The 23,373-nt window shown below is 55.3% G+C and overlaps 1 protein-coding gene across 1 annotated transcript in view; it reads left to right on the top strand.

Moving 5' to 3' along the window:
- Nucleotides 1-17,682, top strand: part of SDC3 (syndecan 3) — a 50,349-nt gene extending 32,667 nt beyond the window's left edge. Inside the window, exons 2-5 of the mRNA XM_014887585.2 lie at nucleotides 6,768-6,885; nucleotides 7,431-8,083; nucleotides 9,774-10,044; nucleotides 11,100-17,682. Coding sequence (XP_014743071.2) covers nucleotides 6,768-6,885; nucleotides 7,431-8,083; nucleotides 9,774-10,044; nucleotides 11,100-11,266 — 1,209 coding nt within the window. The 3' untranslated portion in view covers nucleotides 11,267-17,682. The remainder of the gene's footprint in view (nucleotides 1-6,767; nucleotides 6,886-7,430; nucleotides 8,084-9,773; nucleotides 10,045-11,099) is intronic.
- The last annotated feature ends 5,691 nt before the right edge of the window (nucleotides 17,683-23,373 follow it).

The raw sequence follows: 23,373 nt of genomic DNA, 5'->3' as shown, positions 1-23,373 counted from the left end.
AGATGAGGGGTTGGATATGATTTACATCGGGAAATTCCTGATTTTTTCCTGCCAGTTCTGGCTCTGGGATATTTATTGTGGAGTGGGGTGGGATCTGGAACTGATCCATGGAAGAATTGGGATAAAAAATGTCAGTGGAGGTGGGCAATCCCAGGGAGGGGGAGGAAGAGGTGGAGTTTGAAGAGCTGAGTGTGATCCAGAGTACCTGGACCTGGAGTTTCATTGCATTCCCTGAGGGATGATGAAACTCGGGAGCATCCATGTCCATTTTTGGGATGTGCCTGGCTCCTCTCACTGGCAGTGGAGAATCCCTACAAATCTGGAATAATTGCAGCTCCTCCATCAACATTAATGATTATTTTCCTTGCAGAAAATGAGTGGCCAATTAAATCCAAACGCACTGGGCTTTGGGCAGCTCTTAACTGGGGGCTTAATTAATCCGAGGAACAATGAAAGGACACAAAACAAGAGGCTGGTGCTGGCTGAGCTCATGTCACATTTTGGGAGTGGGATCTCCACTGGGATGAACATCCACAGCCCTTTCCCCACCCCCTGCATCCCAAATTCCAGCCCATCCTCCTGGGCTCGGCCTTGGGAATCTCCATCCCGAGCAGCTCTGGTGGTCCTCGATCCCATGGTGGTCTTTTCCCAGATTCCTGCCCGGAGCAGCTTTCCAGCAGATTTATTTTTAACTCCCAGCCTTGGATTGGGGAGTGGAAATTCAGCGATGTTTTAGAGTGGGAAAAGAATCGTGGAGTCTTTTAAACTTCAGAAAGGATGTTTTCATTCCAGCTTTTGTGCGAGCTCGTATTATTCCAGCTGTTTATAGTATCCCTAAATCACTTGCTGGGATGAGTTATTGAGGTTTTCGGTGTAAAACACCAGAAAAGGACTTTTGAGGGGTGATTAATTAAAAATGTCCCGTGGAAAATATTCAAAGAATCAACATTTCTCCTGTGATATATTCTCCGTGTAGAAGTATTTTCCTGGAGAAATAATCTTTCAGCTCCTGACGGATTCCTGGCCCTGGCTGTGTCATTCCAAGCTTTCCAACGTGCCCAGATCCACCATTTCCCTGGGAGGAACAGCCTGGGATGCTGCTCATCCATTGGCTCCATCCTGGCAGGGCCACTCTCCTCCCACCTCGTCCTGTCCCGGTGCCCCCAGATCTGCTGGAATTGGACTGGGGCTTCCCAGACTTTCTCTGGGTTTGGATTCCCCAGAGCTTCTCTAGGGCTGGAATCCAAACAATGTGGTGATTTTGGCTTTTTGGTTTTGCTGTTCAGTTTGGAAGCAGGATGGGCAGGAATGGGATGCAGAGATGAGAACTTGGGAATGGCATGAAGGGGTGGGATTTGTGGGATGGAATTTGTGGGATGGGATTTGTGGGATGGGATTTGTGGGATGGGAAGTGGATCTTTGTGTTACCTGCACGACCCTGTCCCACCCTCCAGGTGCTTTCACCCTGATTCCATCTCCTTTTCCCTCTTTCTCCATTGGGATGTGGAGCCGGCTGCTTCCCTGTGTCCCTGCTGATGCTCCCCTTTCCCTGCCTTGGCCCCAACCAACATCCCAGATATTCCAGAGGCTGCTGGATGGACACAGATATTCCTATCATGGAATAAAATCACCTTCGTCCCCGGCTCTCCATCCCAGGTTTTCTGTCAGCAGGAACCTCCTCACCTCCAAGCCCTTGTGGTGCCAGGGGCTGTGGGCTGGGAGGGCTCCTCAGGATGCCTGGCTGGAGCTGGACTGGGCTCCTTGGAATTCCGACTTGTCCACCTGGATTTGTCCCCTCAGCCAGAGCTCCAGGCACAACCCAAACCTGGCTCCCAGCCCCTCAGGAACCTCCACATTCCAGAGCCAGATCTTGATTTCCTTTCTGATTCCTTCAAGGAAAAAACTCCTGAGGTTCTGCCCGCAGCCAGGAGGGCTGGGAACACCCACGGGCTGGGGTGTCCCTGTCCCCTCCCACCCGGAGCAGATCCCTCCCAGTCAGGATTGCTGGAGTTGGGGGTGCTGCTCCCACCTTCCTCAAAATCCATGGATGGATGCGTGGAATTAAATCAGGATTCTCGCTCTGCCTGGAGAGCTCCCCCAGGGGCTGGAGGTGCCTCCTCTCCCCGTCCCCACCTTATCCCAGCCCATGACCCCATTTCACTGCCCCCACTCGGGAAGGAGCCTCCAGCCCTGGTTTGAGCTGGAGGACACCACCCATGGCTCCAGCGGGATGCGTCGCCATGGAGGAGGCGTTGCCATGGCGACCGTTGCCGTGGCGATGGCGACCGGCGCAGCAGGGCCTGAGAGCATCCCAGGGAGGTTCCCCGGCCTCTCCCGGTGCTTGAGGATGGATTAATTTGATTGCCCAGGTTTCCCTCCTCCCCAAGGCGACACACTCAGCACTGAGAGCTTTTACCACGGCAGCGCCTTTTGGGTTTTATTTTGGGGCAGATTTAGGGAGTTTTACATTCCATGGAGTGGAAATGCCCCAAATAATAAAACACCCTGCCTGGGGAATTTAGGAAGCTCCAGACCAGGCAGTCCCTGTCCCCCAGGATGTGTTCAGAGATGAAGAAGGGTCTGTAGGAACATCTTGTGCCTCACACGAAGGTGACAGGAGGGTCCCTTCTGTGCCTTGGTTTCCACATCTTTTCAAACCCCAAATCCTCTGTCTCTGCAAAAGCCCTTCCATGGAGTGGAAATGCCTTAAATAATAAAATGCTCTGATCTTCCCTGCCTGGGGAAGGAGGGGTGTACAGGGAATGTAGGAAGCTCCAAACCAGGCGCTCCCTGGCCTCCAGGATATGTCAGAGATGCAGAGGGTTCTGCAGAACCATCTTTGTACCATGAAGGTGACAGGAGGGTCCTTTCTGTGCTCTGCAGTTTTTAAGCCCCCAAATCTCCTGGAGATCTGCTCCTGGGGGGGGCTGGGTGAGACCCTGTACCCCAGATTTATGTTTTTCACCTGTAAAATGGTGCCACCCACGCTGACAAGGGGAGAGGAGGGAGGGGGTGACACTGGCCATGCTGGGCGGGTGACACGGCCCATGGAGAGGGACTGAGGCCTCCCTGATCCCCCTGTCAGGCCAAGGGGTCCCAGCCCTCCCTGGCTTTGCAGTGTGGGGTTTGGGAGGGATTTGTGCTGCTGGGGCCCCTTGGCTGCCGTTCCCTGCCAGCCCAGCCAAGCTGGAGGCAGGGGAGGGGGCAGGGAGTGTCCGGCTGGGAATCATCACCTGCCAATCCCCCTTTTCAGGTGGTAAAGGATCCTTTGGGATGGGGTGGGATGTGTTTGTTATCCCAGCTCGGTGTAGGGGCCATGTCAGTGCTGAGCTCCAAACCCTTTGTGTCTGGCGCTTACTGGGGGTCATCTAGAGCGCAGTGAGGGAGCGTTCAGTGGAACGTGACTTTCTGGCCCTGCCCTGGAGCCTGCTCTTCATCAGGGCTTGTTTTTATAGCAGCAGAGCCGTGACCTTTGGGCACCCTGGGGGAGTGGGAACGGGGCCGTTGTTTGGGGTCTGGGTGATGCCAGGGCTGGATCCTGACCTGGGCTGCTCCCAGTGATGGCTCATGGGACACAGGGCAGTGACAGGAGCAGTTCCCAGGCTGCAGGACAGTCCTGGGCACAGCCAGCACCTCCCTGGGCACACTGAAACCTTCCCACTCCTTATCCAGAAGTGACGCGGCCCCAGCCCAGCCTCATCCCGCTGCCCCCGCCGTGCTCTGGTTTTAATTTCCCTAATGAAGCAGTGCTGGGCTGGGTGAGGAACCCCTGCCAAGAGCCATCAGCTGGGCGCTTGGAATTGCAGGGATGGGAGCTGCTGGCCCTTGGCTGGAGCTGGCTAATAAATGGCACCCTGGTGCCACCAGGGCGGGGGTGACAGAACAGAGTGGGGACCAGCAGCACACTGGGATTTCCTCCCTGCCCCGAGGAATTCTCTGCCTGGCCCAGATTTGGATGGAGCACCTGGAGAGGGCTGCTCGGAGCACCTGGAATGCTGCGAGCCTGTCCCTCATCCCACCACGGGAGGGGACAGATCCAGATGGGGACGTGGCTGGTGTGACACCCCAGCCCTCAGCAGGCATGGAATCCATGCCTTGGAAAAGATTTTCTCACTGGAGCAGCAGCCCCATCCCTCCTGCAGCGGGGTGGGGACAGTCCCTGCCCCAGCCAGGGGCACTGGGGGCTGCAGGGATGGCTCCAGCACATCCAAGGGTCCCTCCAGCCATCGTTTGACCACACAGAGCTGCTGGGGCAGGGATAAAGTTGGGATGAAGATTCTCTTTTGGGACAAATCCAGGCAGCTGTGGCTTGGCTTGGGGTCTGTGATGGATTGGGAATAGGGGCTGGGATGGATTGGGAATGAGGGCTGTGATGGATTTGGAACTCGGGCTGGGATGGATTGGGAATGGGGGCTGTGATGGATGGGGAGGCAGCCCCAGGTCGGGAGGTGGGAGCAGCTGTCCTGAGTGATTTGTGGTTTCTCGAGCTGGCAAACTCTGCCTTCCCCCCTGTCCCAGCCAGGCCAGGGGAGCAGCCCCTCATTCCTGGAGGGAGCAGCCCCTCATTCCCGGGGGAGCAGCCCCTCATTCCCAGGGGAGCAGCCCCTCATTCCTGGAGGGAGCAGCCCCTCATTCCTGGGGAGGGAGGGCCATGCAAGGCCAGGGGCACACGGAGCATTAACGATCCAAGCAGCACTAAATCCAAATAAACCCCGACTGCTCCCGGGATTTATGGCACGAGCCTGACCTCAAACCATCGGGGCTGCAGTTGGGAGGGGGTTACATCAGTGCCTTGGGAATGGAGTGATGAGGGGGCTTCTTTGGGAACAGCCACGTCCCAAATTCGCCCCTGTGCACCAGGAACTCCTGGAGATTGTTCCCAAGTCTTTGTGGAGCTTGGCTGGGGCTGTGCTGCAGGTGGGGCCCCCCAGGTCTGGTCCTGCCTGTGGGGTTGCTGTGGGGTTTGTGTTGGTCCCAGCTGTGGGGTTGTTCAGGTTTAGGGTTAGGTGGATGGATGGATGGATGGATGGATGGATGGATGGATGGATGGATGGATGGATGGATGGATGGATGGATGAGGAAGGAAGGATTCCAGGAAGGATTCCAGGAAGGATTCCAGGAAGGATTCCAGGAAGGATTCCAGGAAGGATTCCAGGAAGGATTCCAGGAAGGAAGGAAGGAAGGAAGGAAGGAAGGAAGGAAGGAAGGAAGGAAGGAAGGAAGGAAGGAAGGAAGGAAGGAAGGAAGGAAGGAAGGAAGGAAGGAAGGATTCCAGGAAGGAAGGAAGGAAGGAAGGAGGGAAGGAAAGAAGGAAGGAAGGAAGGAAGGATTATGGATGGATTATGGATGCACAGATGGGTGTTGGATGGATGGGGGCTGCTGTGCCAAGCTGACTCTTTGTTCCCATTTCCTGCTCCAAGCCCGGAGCCAGGAGTCTGGAACGGCCTCATCTGGTTCCAATTTCAGGAGGAACAAAGGCAGCGAGGCCATGTGGCTGCCATCAGGGAGAGGCTGTGCAGGTCACACAGGGAGAATCCCACCCTTGGGAATGTGGATGGGCTGCAGAGTGCCGGGCTCTCCTTTTCTTGGGGAGCCTCGATACTTTGGGTGTGAAAACATCAAAAGGAGAGTGATTCCCAGTGTTTCTTCCTGCATCCCCTCAATCCTGGGCATTTTGCCTTGCCTTCCCATCAGTTTTGGTGACCCGTCTCATAGTTTTGGGCTGTGCAACTCCCAAAGCCCTGCAGATTTATTCTGCTGGATCACAAATTCCAGTGAGCTGCTGGTGAGCGGGTGCTGGGAGTCCAGGATGGAGCATCAGCTGGGGGGCAAAGGCCAAATATTCCCAGAGATTTGGGAAGCACGAGGGGTGTTGGACACATCCAGTGGCTGCTGGGAAGAGCTGGAACATATCCAGCCAGACACAGCTCAGACACTTAAAATCTCAACTCCCCCTGCCCTTCCGGAGCTAATGGATTCTCTCTCCTGATGGGAGAAGGGATGTAGGGACAAAACGCGAGTCAGGTCCCAAATTTCTCCGTCTGACTGTTCAAAACTCCTTCCTGCTCCAAGCTGCAGCGAAAACAAAGAAACCCCGAGCAGTTTTCGGGCGGTAAAATGCTCTGAGAGGCGACAGGGACCCTTCAAGGCCTTGATTTGAAACTGAAGCTGGAACCTGGCTCGTTACATCTTGAAACATCTGATGCGATCTCGCAGATCAAAGCTGCCTTGTTTGCCTTGTAATGAGGTGTCAAAGCATTTCCTTGCAACGCCAACAGGAGACACTTTGATCTGCAAAACAAGATGTTTAAGAGCGCTGCTAGCGAGGGCTCCCCGCGTTTTCGCAGCTCGGGGAAGAAGGGGAATATTTGAAGTCTGGTGTTGTTTCCTCTCGAGGCTTCCCAAGCTGTGGCAGCTGATGAGGTGTTGCTGTCACACCGGAGCCAGGACTCACAGGGAAATCATCGAGGCTGAACAGCAGCCAGCTGGAGAAGCAAAGCGAGCATTTTTCTTACAGCTTCCAAAAGGAATTGTTGGGTTTTCCCACCAAAAAAAAAAAAAAAAAAAAAAAAAAAAGCTTTTTGTCCGTGGGAAGTGTTGGAGTGGATGTGAGCTCACTCTGAGTTGTTCTGGGGGAAAACACCGCGATTCTGGGTGGTTCAGCTGGAGGTTTCTGTGCTGCTGCCGTGGTCTGGCTTTTCCCATGGCTGGGCTCTCACCGGTGTGGGGCTGGAGCCGCTCACTTGTCCCTCCCTGTCCGGTCACAGGCTCAGCGCTGGCGCAATGAGAACTACGAGAGGCCCGTGGACCTGGAGGGCTCCGGGGACGACGATCCCTTTGGAGAAGATGAGCTGGACGATGTCTACTCCGGCTCGGGCTCGGGGTGTGAGTAACTGGGGGGCCCCTGGGAAGGGCCCCTGGATGCTTGGGGGGTTCCTGGGATTCCTGGGAAGGTCCTTGGCTGTCTCTGGGGTTTGGGGTTCCTGGGAAGGTCCTTGGCTGGCTGTGGGGTTTGGGGTTCCTGGGAAGGTCCTTGGCTGGCTCTGGGGTTTGGGGTTCCTGGGAGGACCCTTGGCTGGATGTAGGGTTTGGGGGCTCTGGAGAAGGGTCTCTGGCTGGCTGTGAGGTTGGAGGGCTGGAGAGGGGATGTGAGGGCTGGAATTGCCCTTTATCCATCACTGGAGTTGTCCTCTGAGACAAAAGCAACGGGAGCTGTCCCAAAAGTTGGGCTGCAGTGCCTCCGTGTCCCGTTCAGCCTCTGGGCAGGACTGGCTCCTCCATAGACCCCAGAGAGGGCTTTGGCCACCACACAGGATCAGCTCTCGGTTTCTGCCGAGCCTGCAACCACCCGTGCTCTCGGATTTTGGGGGCGGCGCCAGGGAAGTTCATCAGCAGCGGTTTCACTCTTCCCTCTTGTCGCCCCGTTTCAGATTTCGAGCCGGAGCTGGGGCTGGACACGGCCGTGAGCCTGACCACGGACACGCTGGTGACACTGCCCACCACAGCGGCCGTGCTGCCCGTCACCGCCGCCCAGCCCGTGGCAACGCCCCTGGAGCCGTCCCCCAGCCCCCAGGACACCAGCCCCGGGCAGGCAACCAGCGCCTTGCTCATCCCCAGGACCACGGCAGCGCCGCTGGTGCCCAGCTGGAAAGGCACCACCACCCCCAGCACCGCGGCCAGCGAGCCCCCAACCACCACGGCCACCACTGCAGTCACCACCACCGTGGCCACCACCACTCCCACCACCGTGGCCACCACCACCACTACCACCACCACCACAGAGGCCACCACGACCACAAGCAGCACCACCGTGGCCACGGCCAAGCCCACCACCATCCGGAGGTTCCTGCCCCCCTTGGCCACCAAGGCGGCCACCACCCGGGCCACCACCCTGGAGACCCCCACCACGCCCGTCCTTGAAGCCAGCACCCCGACAGAGGTGGCCACGTCACTCCTTGTCCCCAGCAGCACGGCCAAGCCCAGGGCTCTGCCAAAGCCCAGCACCTCGAGGACTGCAGAGCCCCCCGAGAAAAGCACGGCCTTGCCCACGGCCACCACGCTGCCGCCCACAGAGGCCCCCCAGGTAGGAGGCCAGAGCCCTTCTCACCTGCTCGGGGCTCCTGGGCTCCGTGGGAAGCCGAGCAGTGGCCACGGGAGGCCTTTGGTGTCCATCCATCCTTGGCCTTTGCTGTGAGGGAGGTGGAGGCAGGCTGGGCTATTCCAGAGCAGAACATCTGGGCTGGGAATGTGAAAGGGGGAGTTCAGCCCGGGCTGCTGGAGCTCCTGGGGGCACCCAGGATGTGCCACCAGTCCCGGTGCCCCCGGCACTGCCGTCTGCAGAACGGCTTCCCCAGGCGGGAGGGCGGCAGTGCCACCTCCCACGGGGACACAGCGACTTTCCTCGGGGTTTGGTGTCATGTCCCAGCTCCCAGCCCTGCCCGCGAGTGCCAAACTCTCCTCAATTACGGCTTGATGGTGCATTTCCAGCCCTCGGGTGTCCTGAGCAGGAATTTCAGCTCCATCTCGCATTCAGAGCCCCTCGGGGGCCCTTTGCAGCCGCTTTGACTGAAAGGTGGAGTGATTTGTCTAAACTACTCCCTCTTCTCCGCCTGCAAATGCGTGCTCGGAGCGCTCGGGGCTCTCGCTGACCTTCAATTAATCCCTGTCACAACCCCGGCCGCTCGCTCGTGGGAAGCGCTGAGCCGTGCGCTGGCCCCGGGGCAGCGCGACATGGAGAGGGCTCCCACCCCCGCCCCGCACAGCTCCTGACTCGTCCTCAGTGCTGGCTCGTCCTGAATCCTGGCTCATCCTGAATCCTGGCTCGTCCTGAATCCTGCTTTGTGCCCGAGGCGGGCGGGAAGGAGCCGTTTGCCCCAGCAGGGAGGGATCCCGGGGAGGTTTGGCTCGGGGATGCTCCAGCTCGGGGGACACGCCGAGGGACAACGGGGAAGGGCCAGGGGTTGTGGTCCCGAGGGGATGTGCAGGAGGCAGTGAATGGGTCAGGGATGGGATGGAGGGGGTGGGATGGATCATATTCCCAGGCAATATTTGCCCTCGAGGCTAGGATCCCCTCCTTGCCAAGGGAATTGGGCAGGGACAGAAGGGAGCTGGGCTGGGTGACAGCTCTGTGTCCTGGATGACAGCTCCGTGTCCTGGGTGACAGCTCCGTGTCCTGGGTGACAGCTCCATGTCCTGGGTGGCAGCTCCATGTCCTGGGTGGCAGCTCTGTGTCCTGGGTGGCAGCTCTGTGCCCAGGGTGACAAGGACCCATCCTCCTGCTCCTGCCCTGTGCGGCAGAAGGGGGGAAAGGAAGAGGGAAGGGACTCCTGGGGCTCATCCAGAGGCATCCAATCCTTCCTCTCCTGTGCTGGATGTTGTGTCACCTCCTGTTAGGAGTGAGTCACCTGCGAGTGGTGACATCCAACCTGTGCTCTGGGGACAGAGCCCACGGAGGGTCTGCCATGGAATATTGGGGAGAAATTCTTCCTTGTAAGCGTGAAGGGTCTGGGATGGGGTTTCTTTAGGAGAAACTACAGGGAACAGGTCCTGGAATGGGGACAGACAATGGCCCAGCTCAGCCATGGTGGCCTCAGCCATTTGGTGACCATCAAGTTGTGCGGTTGTGTTGTCACTGTGGTACAACTTCAGTGACACAAGGAAGGGACACCCCAACATTGTCCCTATGTCCCCCAGCCTGTCCTCAGCCCAGTGATGTCCTCCCTGTAGACACCCTTTGGTCCTTGTCCCCTGCTCCATCTTGTCCTTTCTCCCAGATGGAGCCAGGGGAGGTGACAACAGTCCCCGACAGCGAGCTGGAGGTCCCGGCCAGCAGCGGCCCCAGCGGGGACTTCGAGATCCGGGAGGAGGAAGAGACGACTCGTCCCGAGCTCGGGAATGAGGTGATGGCCGTGGTGACAGCGCCGGCGGCGCCGGGGTCCGGCAGGAACGTGGAGACGGGGCTGATGGACAACACGATAGACTCGGGCAACTCGGCTGCACAGCTGCCCCAGAAAAACATCCTGGAGAGGAAAGAGGTGTTGATAGGTGAGATATGGGGCTGGGGGTTTGGGGGCACAAGGAGCTGGGCTGTCCCCGGAGAGGGGACAGTCCTGGGAAGGGCATTGGGATAATTCACACCCACCTCCCGAAATTGCTCCCTGGGGTGTCCCAGGGTCCCCATGCCTTTGCCAGGAAAGCTCTGCACAATTTCTTTCTGCTGAGATGGATTTCCAGGAAAAAAAAAAGGGATTTTAGTGCAAAGATGTTCTGTGGTCACAGCTCAGCACTCAGCGCTGCTCCCGAACTTCCAAAGCCAGGCTGGAATCCCAAATGAAGCCCCCAAACTGGGATAGTGCTGAGCCTGGCATAACCCACACCCACCTCCCAAAATTGCTCCATGGCTCTGCTGGGGGTCCCAGGGGTCTCCATGCCTCTGCCAGGAATGTTGTGCACAATTGGTTTGTGCTGAGATGGATTCCCAGGACAAAAATGAGATTTTTTTCCTGGAAATCCAAAGATGTGCTGCAGTGACCCGGCCACTGCTGAAAGGCTGCTCCCAAATTTCCAAAGCGCCAAACCAGGCTGGAATCCCAAATGATCCCCCCTCAAAGTCCTTGTGCTGGAAGCCAGGCTGGGGCTGGGGGTGGCACTGAGGGCAGGGGGTGACACTGAAGACTAGAGTGGTGACACTGAGGGCCATGGGTGACACTGATGGCTGTGTGTGGCACTGATGTCTGTGGGTGGCACTGACAGCCATGGGTGGCACTGATGGCCGTGGGTGGCACTGATGTCTGTGGGTGGCACTGATGGTCGTGGCTGGCACTGACACCCGGGGGTGGCACTGATGTCTCTGGGTGGCACTGACACCCGCGGGTGGCACTGACAGCCATGGGCAGCACTGATGTCTGTGGGTGGCACTGACACCCGCGGGTGGCACTGATGTCTGTGGGTGGCACTGACACCCGCGGGTGGCACTGATGTCTGTGGGTGGCACTGATGGCCGTGGGTGGCACTGACACCCGCGGGTGGCACTGATGTCTGTGGGTGGCACTGACACCCGCGGGTGGCACTGACAGCCGTGTCCCTGTGTGTTGTTGCAGCGGTGATCGTGGGTGGTGTGGTGGGCGCCCTTTTCGCCGCCTTCCTGGTGATGCTGCTCATCTACCGCATGAAGAAGAAGGACGAGGGCAGCTACACCCTGGAGGAGCCCAAGCAGGCCAACGTCACCTACCAGAAACCCGACAAGCAGGAGGAGTTCTACGCGTAGAGCGAGAGCCCGGAGTGCCTCACGCTTCCTCCCTCCCTCCCTCCCGCTCCAAACCCTCCCCCTCCTCTCCTCCATCCGGTCTCTCTCTTTCCCCCCTCCTCTCTCTCTCTTTTTGGGATCAGACTGTGAATTTACAAAGCAAAACCCTCGGCGGCTGAAGGAGGAAACGCGTCCTTGGCATGGGGGACACGGGGTGCCCGGGGCAGCGCTAAGGTCACACCGAGCAGCTCTGATGTCACATTGAGCATTGCTGAGGTCACACCGAGCAGTGCTGAGGTCACCCCGAGCAGCTCTGAGGTCACACTGAGCAATGCTGAGGTCACACTGAGCATCACTGAGGTCACACCGAGCAGCTCTGATGTCACACCGAGCATCGCTGAGGTCACACCGAGCAGTGCTGAGGTCACACTGAGCAGTGCTGAGGTCACACCGAGCATCGCTGAGGTCACACCGAGCAGTGCTGAGGTCACACTGAGCAGTGCTGAGGTCACACCGAGCATCGCTGAGGTCACACCGAGCAGTGCTGAGGTCACACTGAGCAGTGCTGAGGTCACACCGAGCAGCTCTGAGGTCACACTGAGCAGTGCTGATGTCACACCGAGCAGTGCTGAGGTCACACCGAGCAGCTCTGAGGTCACACCGAGCACCGCTGGCCTTTCTGCTGGCGGGAGGGACGGGACACGCGGCCGATGCCAAGGAGCCGATGCCAAGGGGCCGATGCCAGGGCAGCCGTGCCCGGGAATGCCCTGGAGAGCACAGGATGGGCTGCCCGTGGTGCCTGGAGCTCGACTGGACTTCTCCCACCACCACAGACTCTGGGATCCGGACGCCTCCTGCCAGCCCTGCAGCACTGGGGGCTTGCTTTGGATTTATTCCCCTTTTATTTCCGTCCATAAAGGAGGGAGATTTCCTTCCCTCTGTCTCGTCTTTATATTTTGGGTTTCTTTCGGAATGGGTTTGGTCGCTCTGCAGGATTCCCCTTCTGCTGGAAGAGAGGACACGGCTCTCCAACACTCCTGGAACCTTGGGAAAAGCACAAGGGGCTGGAATACCTGGTGCCCTGGGATTCGCTCCTGGAGTGGGGAAAAAAGAAAATAAATACAAACATCAGGAATGATCCCTTTGGATCAACATTCTGGAGAGCTTGTGGAGCTGCATTGGGGCATCCCAGGCTGCTGCCCTCCTGCTACCCGCTGGAATCTCCTGGATCCACCTCTGGCTGAGGAGTTTGGCCGGGAAGGGACTTGGCTTGGGCTGGGTTTTCACTGTGACCACTAAAGCTCGGCTTTGCAGGACATTCCTTGGGGAGGAGTGGGACTGGAGAACCTGAATCCTCTTGCTGGCTGTTCCAGAGGGGATAACAGAGCTCTGCAAGGCGGGGGATGCAGCCTTGGAAGGAAAGCCAAGCACGGACCATCCCGGTCCCCTCGGGGTCCGGCAGGGATCCCAGCGGCTCCAGAGGTGAGGAAGAGGAGGCAGAACCACGGCTCTGCCCCAGGGCTGATTGGATCATTGGAAAGATCCCCAAATCAGTGGAAAGACCCAGGAATGATGGTTTTCCTTTGTTGTTTGAATCCCCAGGATTGATGGTTTTCCTTTGTTGGCGTTTAAATCCCAGCACAACCCACAGGGCTGGAGAGAACCCGAGCCTGGCACCCCCAGGTGTCCCCTCCGAGGCTGCCCAGGGTGCAGAGCCAGAGCCTCCAGTGCCTTTGGGAAAGGCTGGATTTTCCAGAGCAATCTCTGCACACAGATTCAATTAAGATATTTCAATCAAGACATTTCAATTAAGGTGTTCCAATGAGGTGGCTCTTAATTAGCTGGAGCCCTGTTTGTGGAGCTTTGTTGTCACGATGGTCATGATCTTGACTGGGTCCCATGGAGACTTTGGATTTGCTCTTGGAGCAACTTAAATGGGAAAATTTTGGGGAAAAAAAAATCATTTATTTGTGAATTAACCTGCACGGAGCCAGGGACACTTTGGTCCCTGAGGGGGGTTGGTGGATTTAGGGTTTTATGGCCCTGGTGGGGGTTACAAGACAGAAGAGCTTCGTTGTGGAAGGGATTTGAGGCCATAAGAATATTTTAAATATATATAAAATATATATGTCTACTCCTGTATACCCACAGTAACACAGGTATGGAAGGAAATGAAATCCCTGGAATTTCTCAGTGCACTGGGATAGTGCTTGGGTAGGATTTGGGGTTGGCAAGTTGGGAGCTTTGGGCTGCTTTTCCCTGGGATACAACCCAAAATGACAACCTGGCTTTACTTTGGGATAGGGAACAGAGCTCCCTCTAAATCCTCATTTTTGAGCTGTCAGCCTCAAAATCCTCGTGGTTCAGGTTCTTGGAGGTTGGAGAAGGCCCTGTTGGGTGTTTGGGGGGTGGCACTGGGAGTGACCATTTCTATGTCCATCCTGGAGGGAGGATGAGGATGAGGATGAGGATGAGGATGAGGATGCTCCAAAGGAGGGAACAACTCAGAAGGGGCCTGGTGCCAACCCAGAGCCACTTTGTGCTGCTCCAGAGGGAGTTTGGACTCCTGGATTTGATGATTTTAGGATTTTGGCCCTGTTGGGATCACACAAAGGGGAGTGGCACAAATCAAGGTCACCAAGGCCACCCAAAATCCTCAACTCTTGGGAAAACCTGGATTTAATCTTTGGAGCTTGCTCTTAAAAAAAACAAACCAACCCTCCCAGCTTAATCTTTTTAATGCCGCTTTTCAGAGCTGCCTTCTTAATCTTCTTCATTCCATTTTTTCCCCCTATTTAATAGTCTGATGTTCCATAATACAATTTTTTTACTCACTCAAGCTTAACCTCGTCCCTCTCAGCTGGTGTTAGGTTGTAATCCTGGCACTTAAATCCATCACAGCTTCAGGAGTGAGGAAAGCTGGAGGTAGGAGGGTGAGAGGAGCCTGGGCAGGACTTTTGCAGTAATTAAAATATGAGATAAAAACAATAAAAAAAAAAGGTGAAGGCAATTAAACTGTTAATCAGAAATGATCAAATAATTCGTTGTTTATCTCCTGCTTCCACGCTTTTGCTCTCCACCTGGAGAGGGATGTGAGCTCCAGGAGAATTTTTTGGGTTTGGAAAACCCAAAAACCGCTTTTTGTGATGTTAATGATGTCACAGCCTCTTGTCTCAGCACCATGGGGTTTGTTGGAGCTGATGTTTGAAGGGAAAAAAAGTTTTATGCTGGAGGATGTGATCCTGTGCCTCCCTCCAGGGAGTTGGGATGGAGCTGAACATGAGCAGGAATTGTTGGGAAAGCCCATTTCCCAAAATCTCCTGGATAACGTCATTTCTCCATGAGCAGAGCCGCAGGGATGGATAAAACCCCGAGGGCTGGTGGAGGCAGCTGCTCCCTCCTGCAGCCACTCCTGCTCCGGGGCTTTTCAGGGCTCGCTGGTGGAAGACGGGCAGGGAGAGGGGAGGAGGAGCCACCCCCAGCTGCTGATTCGGCTGCGGAGCGGATTTTTGGCAAAATGAACTCTGGCATCTCCAGCACCTTCCCTTCCCAAAGCCGAGCCTGGCATCGTCCCCTCTGCCCAGATTCCGACGTCTCATGGTGATCCCAGCCAGGAACAGCTGGAGCAGCGCCCAGATGTGCTGGTCCTTCCAGCTGTGCTCCCCGAGGGATTTTCCACGGCTTTTCCATTTCTTTTCCGCACGCTCCTGTGTGTCTGTGATGTGCTGGAGCCGCAGGGAGACTCTTGGCTGTTCCAGCTGGATAATTTTAGGAGTTTCTGGAATTGCAGGGTGGTGTGGGCTGCTCTGCCAGCTGTGCCAGCCTTGGGGCTCTCCCTGCTGGAATTGCAGCCGGAGAATGATGGAGAATATCCAGCAGGAGAATATCCAGGAACTCCTGGTGCACATCCATCCATAGAAGGCAGGAGGAACAAAGGGAAGGGAAGAGCACAGAGCCCAAACCAGGTCTGGAATGGGGAGTTTGGGAAGGGCAGGACATGGAAGGGGCCCAGCAGCAGCAGGACCCAGCCCTGAGTGGGTTTTGCAGGACTGGGAGTTGTGCCTTTGCCCCAAAAATCTCTGATTTTGGATCTTTTTATAAAAAGCACCAGGTCCCTGTGTTGGGATGGAATTGTCCCTTTCCTCCCAAAATCTCTGATTTTGGATCTTTCCATAAAGGAGCCGTGCTGGGGGATCGAGCTGCAGTGCAGGGGATGGCTCAGGGGATGGCTCAGGGGATGTCATCCATGGATGACAGCCAGGATGGGCTGGTTTGCCTCAGATTTCCCCACTCCCTCCCCCATTTCCCTGACAATCTGGGGGTTCCTTTGCCTCATCTCCAGCTCCAGAATTCTGAGCTCTCCCTGCAGTGAATCACCAGCTCAGAGGATTCCACAGGAACAAACCCATCAGCCAAGAACAGGAATGGATTTCTAAATTCCCTTTCTCTCCCATAAACACCCTTGTCATGATTTTTTCCAGGCTCCAAGGTTTTCTGCCAGGCTCTGAAGTAACGCTGAGCTTCCAGTCTGGGAAGGTTTGGTGGGAATGAGCTCCCTGGGCTCTCCAGAGCAGGGCTGGGGCTGGGCGTGTCTGTGTGTGTATATATGTGTATGTAATTAATGTATATGTAGAGATGTATAGATGGGCACGGGATGGGGGCTCTGAGCAGGAGGAAAAGGAGGAAAAGGAGGAGGGAAGAGAGGAAAGGGAGGAGGATTTGTCCTCCAGCACCACGTGCTGGGCTCTGCTGCCCTCGGCCCCTGACCCAGGGAATGTGGGGTTCGGCCTCAGGATCCCCTGCCCAAGGAAAGTGGGATTCAGCCTGGTTCCCATCCAAAGAATGGGGGATTCCCTGCCCAAGGAATGTGGATTCAGCCTTGGCCCTGCTCCCAAGGAATGTGGGATTTCCTGTCCCAAGGAAAGTGGGATTCAGCCTCAACTCCTGTCCCAAAGGATTCGGGATTCCCCCTCAGCCCCTGTCCCAAGGGATGTGGGACTCAGCCTTGGCCCTGTTCCTAAGGGATGAAGGATTTCCTGTCCCAAGGGATGCAGGATTGGGTCTCATTCCCGTATCCCAAGTGATGTGGCATTCCACCTCTCAAGTTTCTGCTGCTCCTCCCTCCCCTCCCTGCCCTTCACATCCCCCTGACCCCAATCCCAGTCCTGGTGATCCCAATCCTGGTGATCCCAGTCCTGGTGATCCCAGTCCCGGTGATCCCAGTCCCAATGATCCCAGTCCCAATGATCCCAATCCCGATGATCCCAGTGATCCCACTCCCCGTGATCCCAATCCCATTGATCCCAGTCCCGGTGATCCCAGTCCCAGTGATCCCAGTCCCAGTGATCCCAGTCCCAGTGATCCCAGTCCCAGTCTCACAGGCTGGGATGAGCTCGGGTGGGGATCAGGATCCTTTTTCTGCTGCCAGGGCCGGAGCAGATCCGGGATGGGATCCTGGGATGGACCCCAAGCCCCCCGGGCTCCGGAGCAGCCCAGGCTCGTGCTGGCAGCTCCCCCATCTCTGCAGAGCAGCCTCGGTCTGCAGAGTCCCAACTTCCCATTTCTATGTTTATTTTTCCCATTATTTCGATTTTTGGGTAAAACAACCCCGATTTTTTCACACCCCACATTCCAGCGCTTCTCCCGAGACCTCCAGGGCACCAGGGATTTTCCTGCTGCAATTCCCCCCCTTGAGGGTCCCCCCTGGCCGAAGTGACCCCAGCCCAGCTGACAATCAAACCAGACTCCCAAAAAACAGGAATCCATTGCAGTTTGATAGAAAAACTTTTTAAAATCCCCCCCCTTCTCTCTCACCACCACATCTCCAGGATAAACCATCACCCACTGCTCCTCCTGTAAATAAACATCAAACCTTCTTGTATAAATTAAAAATAAAATAATTTTAAAAAAAGACAAAAAAAATTATCCATTGATAAACATCCCAAAAAGAAAATTTAAAAAAAATCTCCCTTTCCAGAAGATTGAAGTAATTCCAACTTCACTTTTTTTTCGAGCTGATTTCCAACCCTAGTAGAAGAATAAAACAAAGATCTGGAACACTACAAATGTTGGAGCTTTCAATGAATCCGGGAGGGAAAAATGCATGTAAATATTTTTAATAGGAGACATATCTTAAACAGAACTTTTTTTTGTATGTACATAACTCTCCTAGAGTTTAGTACTGAAATGGCTTCATAGTGTCTGTTTCAAAAAGGAAAGGAAAAGAAAATGTTTGTTAATTGTTTTTGTTCTTACTCAATGGCCAAAACTTTAAAAATAATGACAAAAAAAAAAAAAGAAAAAAAAGACTCTAAAAATAATCTTTGCCAATGGATCTAGCACTGTAATGGTACTGTCTATTTTTTTTAATTATTTCTGTGCTGTGCCCATTTATAAAATGAGGAAAAGATAAAAAATAAAGTCATTTAAACATTGTCTGCCCAGGCCTGGCCTGAATTCTTGATGCCAACTGCTCCGGGTAGGGAGAAGGTCCTGGGCCCATCAGGGTGTGGCTAAGGAATGGTTTCCATGGCAACTGCAGTGATGCTGAGGAGCCTGGACCATCCCAGTACAGCTATGAATGATCCCAGTACAGTCATGGATGATCCCAGTACAGCCCTGGACCATCCCAGCACAGCCCTGGATCCTCCCAGTACAGCCTGGATCCTCCCAGTACAGCCTAGACCATCCCAGTATAGCTCTAAATGATCCCAGTGCAGCCTTGGACCATCCCAGTACAGCCCTGAATGATCCCAGTACAGCCTGGAACATCCCAGCAAAGCCCTGGATCCTCCCAGCAAAGCCCTGGATGATCCCAGTACAGCCCTAAATGATCCCAGTATAGCCCTGGACCGTCCCAGTACAGTCTTGGATCATCCCAGTACAGCCCTGGATGATCCCAGTACAGCTATGAATGATCCCAGTACAGCCCTGGACCATCCCAGCACACCCATGGGTGATCCCAGTATAGCTCTGGGCCATCCTGGAAATGCTCCCCTGGAGAGGAGAAGGCTCCAGGGAGAGCTCAGAGCCCCTGGCAGGGCCTGAAGGGGCTCCAGGAGAGCTGGAGAGGGACTGGGGACAAGGCATGGAGGGACAGCACACAGGGAATGGCTTCCAGTGCCAGAGGGCAGGGCTGGATGGGATCTGGGGAAGGAATTGTTCCCTGGCAGGGTGGGCAGGGGCTGCCATGGAATTGCCAGAGCAGCTGTGGCTGCCCCTGGATCCCTGGCAGTGCCCAAGGCCAGGCTGGACATTGGGGCTGGGAGCACCTGGGACAGTGGGAGGTGTCCCTGCCATGGCAGGGGTGGCTCTGGATGGGATTTCAGGTCTTCCCAACCCAACCCATTCCAGGATTTTGGCTGAGCTGCTGTCACCCCACCCCCACCAGTGTCCCCAGTGAGCCAGAGCTGCTGCTCCAGCTGTGGGATCCATCCCCTCCCAGAGAGGGCAGTGGAAGGAGCCCAGACCCTCCCTCACAGCTCCTTTCCCGAGGGATTGATGGGAATGCCCGTGGTGACAGATCTGGCAGGGCTGCTCTTGGCCTTCCTAAGGACACCCTGGATGTTTTCATCCAGCTCCTGCCAGGCCAGGCTCCATGGATCCATCCCTGGAGCAGCAGCAGGGTTTGGGTATCCCTACACCGCCCTCAGAGCCACGGGCAAATGCCAAAACCCGGGAGGCTCCCAGAAATATTGCCCCAGCCCCAGTGATGTCCTGCTGGCCCGGATTCCAGGGAACATCCCTCTGTTTGGGTTTGGGGAATGTGTTTTTATGGCCCTGCTTCCCTTTGCTCCAAGTGCTTCACCCCCAATTCAGCAGCTGGACATCCCAACCCTCAGCCTGCAGCAGGGACAAATCCCTGGATGCAGCTCAGGAATCCCTCCCTAGATGGGCACGGCAGCAGAGCCCCAAATCCCTCCCTTTTCACCCCAATTCCCAGAGCAGGGCAATCCCTGCAGCAATCCCAGCCCAGCAGCAATCCTTGCAGCAATCCCTGCAGCAGCAGCAATCCCTGCAGCAGCAGCAATCCCTGCAGCAGCAGCAATAATCCCAGCCCAGCAGCAATCCCAGACTGCAGCAATCCCAGCCTGCAGCAATCCCAGCCCAGCAGCAATCTCTGCAGCTGCAATCCCTGCCTGCAGCAATCCTCAGCATTCCCTGCAGCGGGTGCAATCCCGGTTTCCAGCCCTCCCCAGCCCCCATAATGACCCCACTGTGCCGTGCTCCTGTGTTTGGCAGAGCAGAAATGAGCAACTGCCTGCCCGAGGTGTTGGAATTTGGGCTGGAGGCTGGAAACAGCCTCTGATTATATCCCAATCCCCATTTTTTATTTACTTTTCCCCCCAACGGCTCTTACAGGAATTTTCCATTCCTGCAGCGCTGTTGCAGACCCTGGGATTTACCAGGACAACCCCTCATGTGGTTTATTTGGAATTTTTTTGTACCTCAGCCTCTATAAATCTCTGTGATGTGAGCAAAGCACCCAAAAATAACATCAGGATTGGGATTTCAGGTGGAAAATGAACGGCCCAAAGGCACCAAGCCCTGATGGTTGACCAGAATTTTAGGGAGCAGCCACACCTGAGTGGCCAGGTGACCACCTTGGGGACACACAGCTGGGAAGGGTCCTCAGGTGCCAGCCCTGAGCTGTGGAGGGTCCTCAGTGGGTCCCAAATCCTCCCTGAGCTTTTCTGGGTACCCCAAATAAAGAGAATTTATCCCATGTGCTGAGCTGCTGCTCCCAGGGCTCATCCCAGAAACTGCTCCTGCCATGGACACAGTGAGGCCCCTCCTGCCTCCCTGGAAACTCCAAGTCCTATTTCAGAATCCTCTGCATTCCTGGGCATAAACAACCCCTCCCCATCCTCATTCCCACCTCTTCCCATTTCTCCCACCCTGCCTCTCTGTGGCTCCACAAATCCTCCTCACCCGAGTGTCCTCCACGTGTTTCTTCCCACCTTTTTTAGCTCCTGGCCCCTTTCCCTTGCTTTCCAAGGACAGGAAGCCCTTTAGGACAAAGAAGGCTGAAATCCCAGCGGGAATGGCCGGATACAACTCCTTGTCCTGCTCCTGGTGGGAGCGATGGATATCTGGGCACAGCGGCCGCCCCGAGGATTTTTGGGCCATTGTTCAGGATTGGAGCAAAGAGCAGAATTCATGCTCCAGGAATTCCAGCATTTCCTGAGCCCCAGTGGTTAAACACAGCAGCTGAGCCAACATTCCCTGTTATTTACCTGCTCCAGGACAATTGGCAGTGGGAATGCACCTTTGGGAATTGTGTCCCTCCTATTCCCACCTATTTCCTGCCCTCCAATTGTTTGTGTTGAGGCTGAATCCATCCCTGTGCCGGGGACGGGCCAGCTCGGCCCTTGTCCCACATCCCAGAGGACAGAGAATTCCCAAAGGGAATATTTCCCACTATAGAAACACTCTGTGTTTATCCAGCCTGGACATTTGGTGCCTGGATTTGCATTCCGGGAGGAATTGTGCCCGCTGACGAATCTGTGTTCGATCTAACGAGGAACGAAGCCAATTAAAAATAATGGGGAGCCTGAGCTGCTGCCTGGAACAAAACAATGATAATTACAATGATAATTATAATGAAGACAAAACCCATCCCAGAATTCCCTGTTAGATCAAATCCAAACCTTCTGAGCAGATCCTGCCCCCCTCATTTTTTGTAACCCTCTCCCATCCCCACGAAGTCCCTGGGAATGTGGAATTGGAGCAGCTGCTCCTGATAAAGCTCCCACCCAATTTCCTCCCTGCAATGAATCCCAGAGGGAAACGTGAGCACTGCTCCCCCATGGATGGGGATTCCTGGCCTTGCCATGGGATTTCTCCCTGGATTTGGCCCATGGAGTCACAGGGAGGCTTTAAACTGAGAGCAGGGTTGGATCTTGGGAAGGAATTCCTGGCTGTGAGGGTGGGCAGGGGCTGCCATGGAATTGCCAGAGCAGCTGTGGCTGCCCCTGGATCCCTGGCAGTGCCCAAGGCCAGGCTGGACATTGGGGCTGGGAGCACCTGGGACAGTGGGAGGTGTCCCTGCCATGGCTCTGGATGGGATTTAAGGTTCTTCCCAACCCAAACCATTCCAGGATTCTGTTGTTCCTTGAATTTTTGGGAAAGCCTGGTGACAGAGGTGGGAGTCACCCCCCTTCTCTCTCAGCCTGGAGATCTCACCAGGTCTGATCCAAGCTCACCTGGCAGGAGGAGTTGCTGGGTGATCTTTGCATCCCCCCCCAAAGATCCTCAGCATTCCCTTCAAACAATACCCCTGCAGACGTTTGGAAGTGCTTGAGACGCCTGCTGGACCCCAGGAGCACCCCCTGGATCCCATCCCCTCCCACAACCTTTCAATAGGGCAGGAGCTCATTTTGGGAAAGTGAGATGAGGTCTCTGTATAGAAATGTTCCCTCCAGCTGCCAATCCTGGCATTAAACAATCCGTGGGATATTCCTCACTCAGGGCAGGAGGGATTTTTGCCAGGAATGTCGCAGCTTTGCAGCTCAGGGTCGATAAATCGCGGATTTGATCCCTTTGAAACCCCCCACGGATGAGATCCCCTGGCAGAATTCCCCCCCAGGACAGGGAATTTGGGGGGCAGCAGGAGGAGGAATTGGGATTCCCCCGACTGGAACATCCTGGAGGAATTCCGGAGGGAATCAGCTGAGATTTGAATTACTGAACCTGTTTGAAATGTTTTTTTTCCCCCTTTATTCCCTCACCTGTGTCTCCTGCAAACATCCCCGGCTCTGCTGGCTATTTTTAGACGCTGGGAATTAACACCTTGATTTGCATTTTCCCTTCATTTGGCCGGCTCAAAGCGATTTCAGGGTAATTGGATAATGACAGGGCTCAGCAGCCCCGGCTGTGACAAATCGCCACACCTGGCTGGCAGGAGAGGCTGGCAGGGACCTGCGGTGGCCCCAAAAGCAGCTGGAAGAGTGGGAGAGAAGGAATTTGGGGCACAGAGGGGATTGTTTGGGCGAAATTCTAAAAAAAATCTAAAATCCTGCTGGATTTTATGAGTTTTAGGCTTTTGGGCTGAGCTGTTTCTTTGGGAAACTGAGGCCCAGACAGGGATTTCTCTCCAATCCCCCTAATCCAATATTTTCCTTCCAGACACGGGCTGAGGATGCAGCTGGGGATGGGAACGATTCCTTCTGGCTGAGCTGGAGCCGGAGGTTTCCTCTTGGCAGGGATGGTTTGGAGTCAATTCCTGCTCAGGAACCCGAGGTGCTGTGCCCACTGGGCTCAGGTTTCAGCTGAATCCACATTACTGTCCCCAGGGAACTCTGGTGGCTCTGGCCCAAACCTTGGAACCCAAAACAAGGCAAGAGCAGCCAAAATCCGTGAAAAAACTCGAAAAACGAGCTGGCTTTCAGGGATTTCTTCCCTGTGTGTCTTGGAATCACAGAATCCTTTGTAGCCGTGGAAAGGGGTTTTAACCCTTTAAGTGCAGCAGAAATAAGATGCACAGCTACATGGTCGTCTGTCATGACAGGAAGAAAGAGCCAAGTTTATTCAGAAACACACTTGGTTTTATAGCAGGACTGCAACTCCCAGAGTAGAGAAAAGGAGATTGGTTCAGAGAGAAGACACCCCATTGCCAGGGCCTGGGCACACACCACAACAGGGCTTCTATCTTGTTATTAATTCCTTTTTATTGTGACCAAATGATCACCCTGGGAGAAATTCTCCCTGGCCTTGAGCTGGAGCAGCTCATCGGCTGGGAACAGAGCTGAGAAGCTCCAGCCTGGAATATTTTTCAGGCTGTAATTTTCTTACTTTCTCAAGATGTGTCCCACAATCCTTCTGCTTGGAAAAGATCAGGGAGGCCAGACTTTAATCCAGCACTGCCAAGGCCAGAGCTGAGCACGTCCCCAAGTGCCACATCCACAGGGCTGTTTAATCCCTCCAGGCATGGGGACTCCACCACTGCCATTTCCAGGCAGAATTTTTCCCAAATATCCACCCTGAGCCTCCCCTGGCCCAGCCTGAAGCTGTTCCCTCTCCTCCTGTCCCTGTTCCCTGGGAGAGGGTGACTCTCACCTCAGGAGTGGTGCCCTGGGGAGGGATGTCCCAAACCTGATGTTCTCAGGAGAATTTCTCCATAGGGGGTG

The sequence above is a fragment of the Sturnus vulgaris genome, chromosome 24 (assembly GCF_052056855.1).
Source record: "Sturnus vulgaris isolate bStuVul1 chromosome 24, bStuVul1.hap1, whole genome shotgun sequence".
In the NCBI taxonomy this organism is placed as follows: domain Eukaryota; kingdom Metazoa; phylum Chordata; class Aves; order Passeriformes; family Sturnidae; genus Sturnus; species Sturnus vulgaris.
Note: the sequence above shows the minus strand (reverse complement) of the source record. Positions and strands in the feature narration are given on the sequence as shown.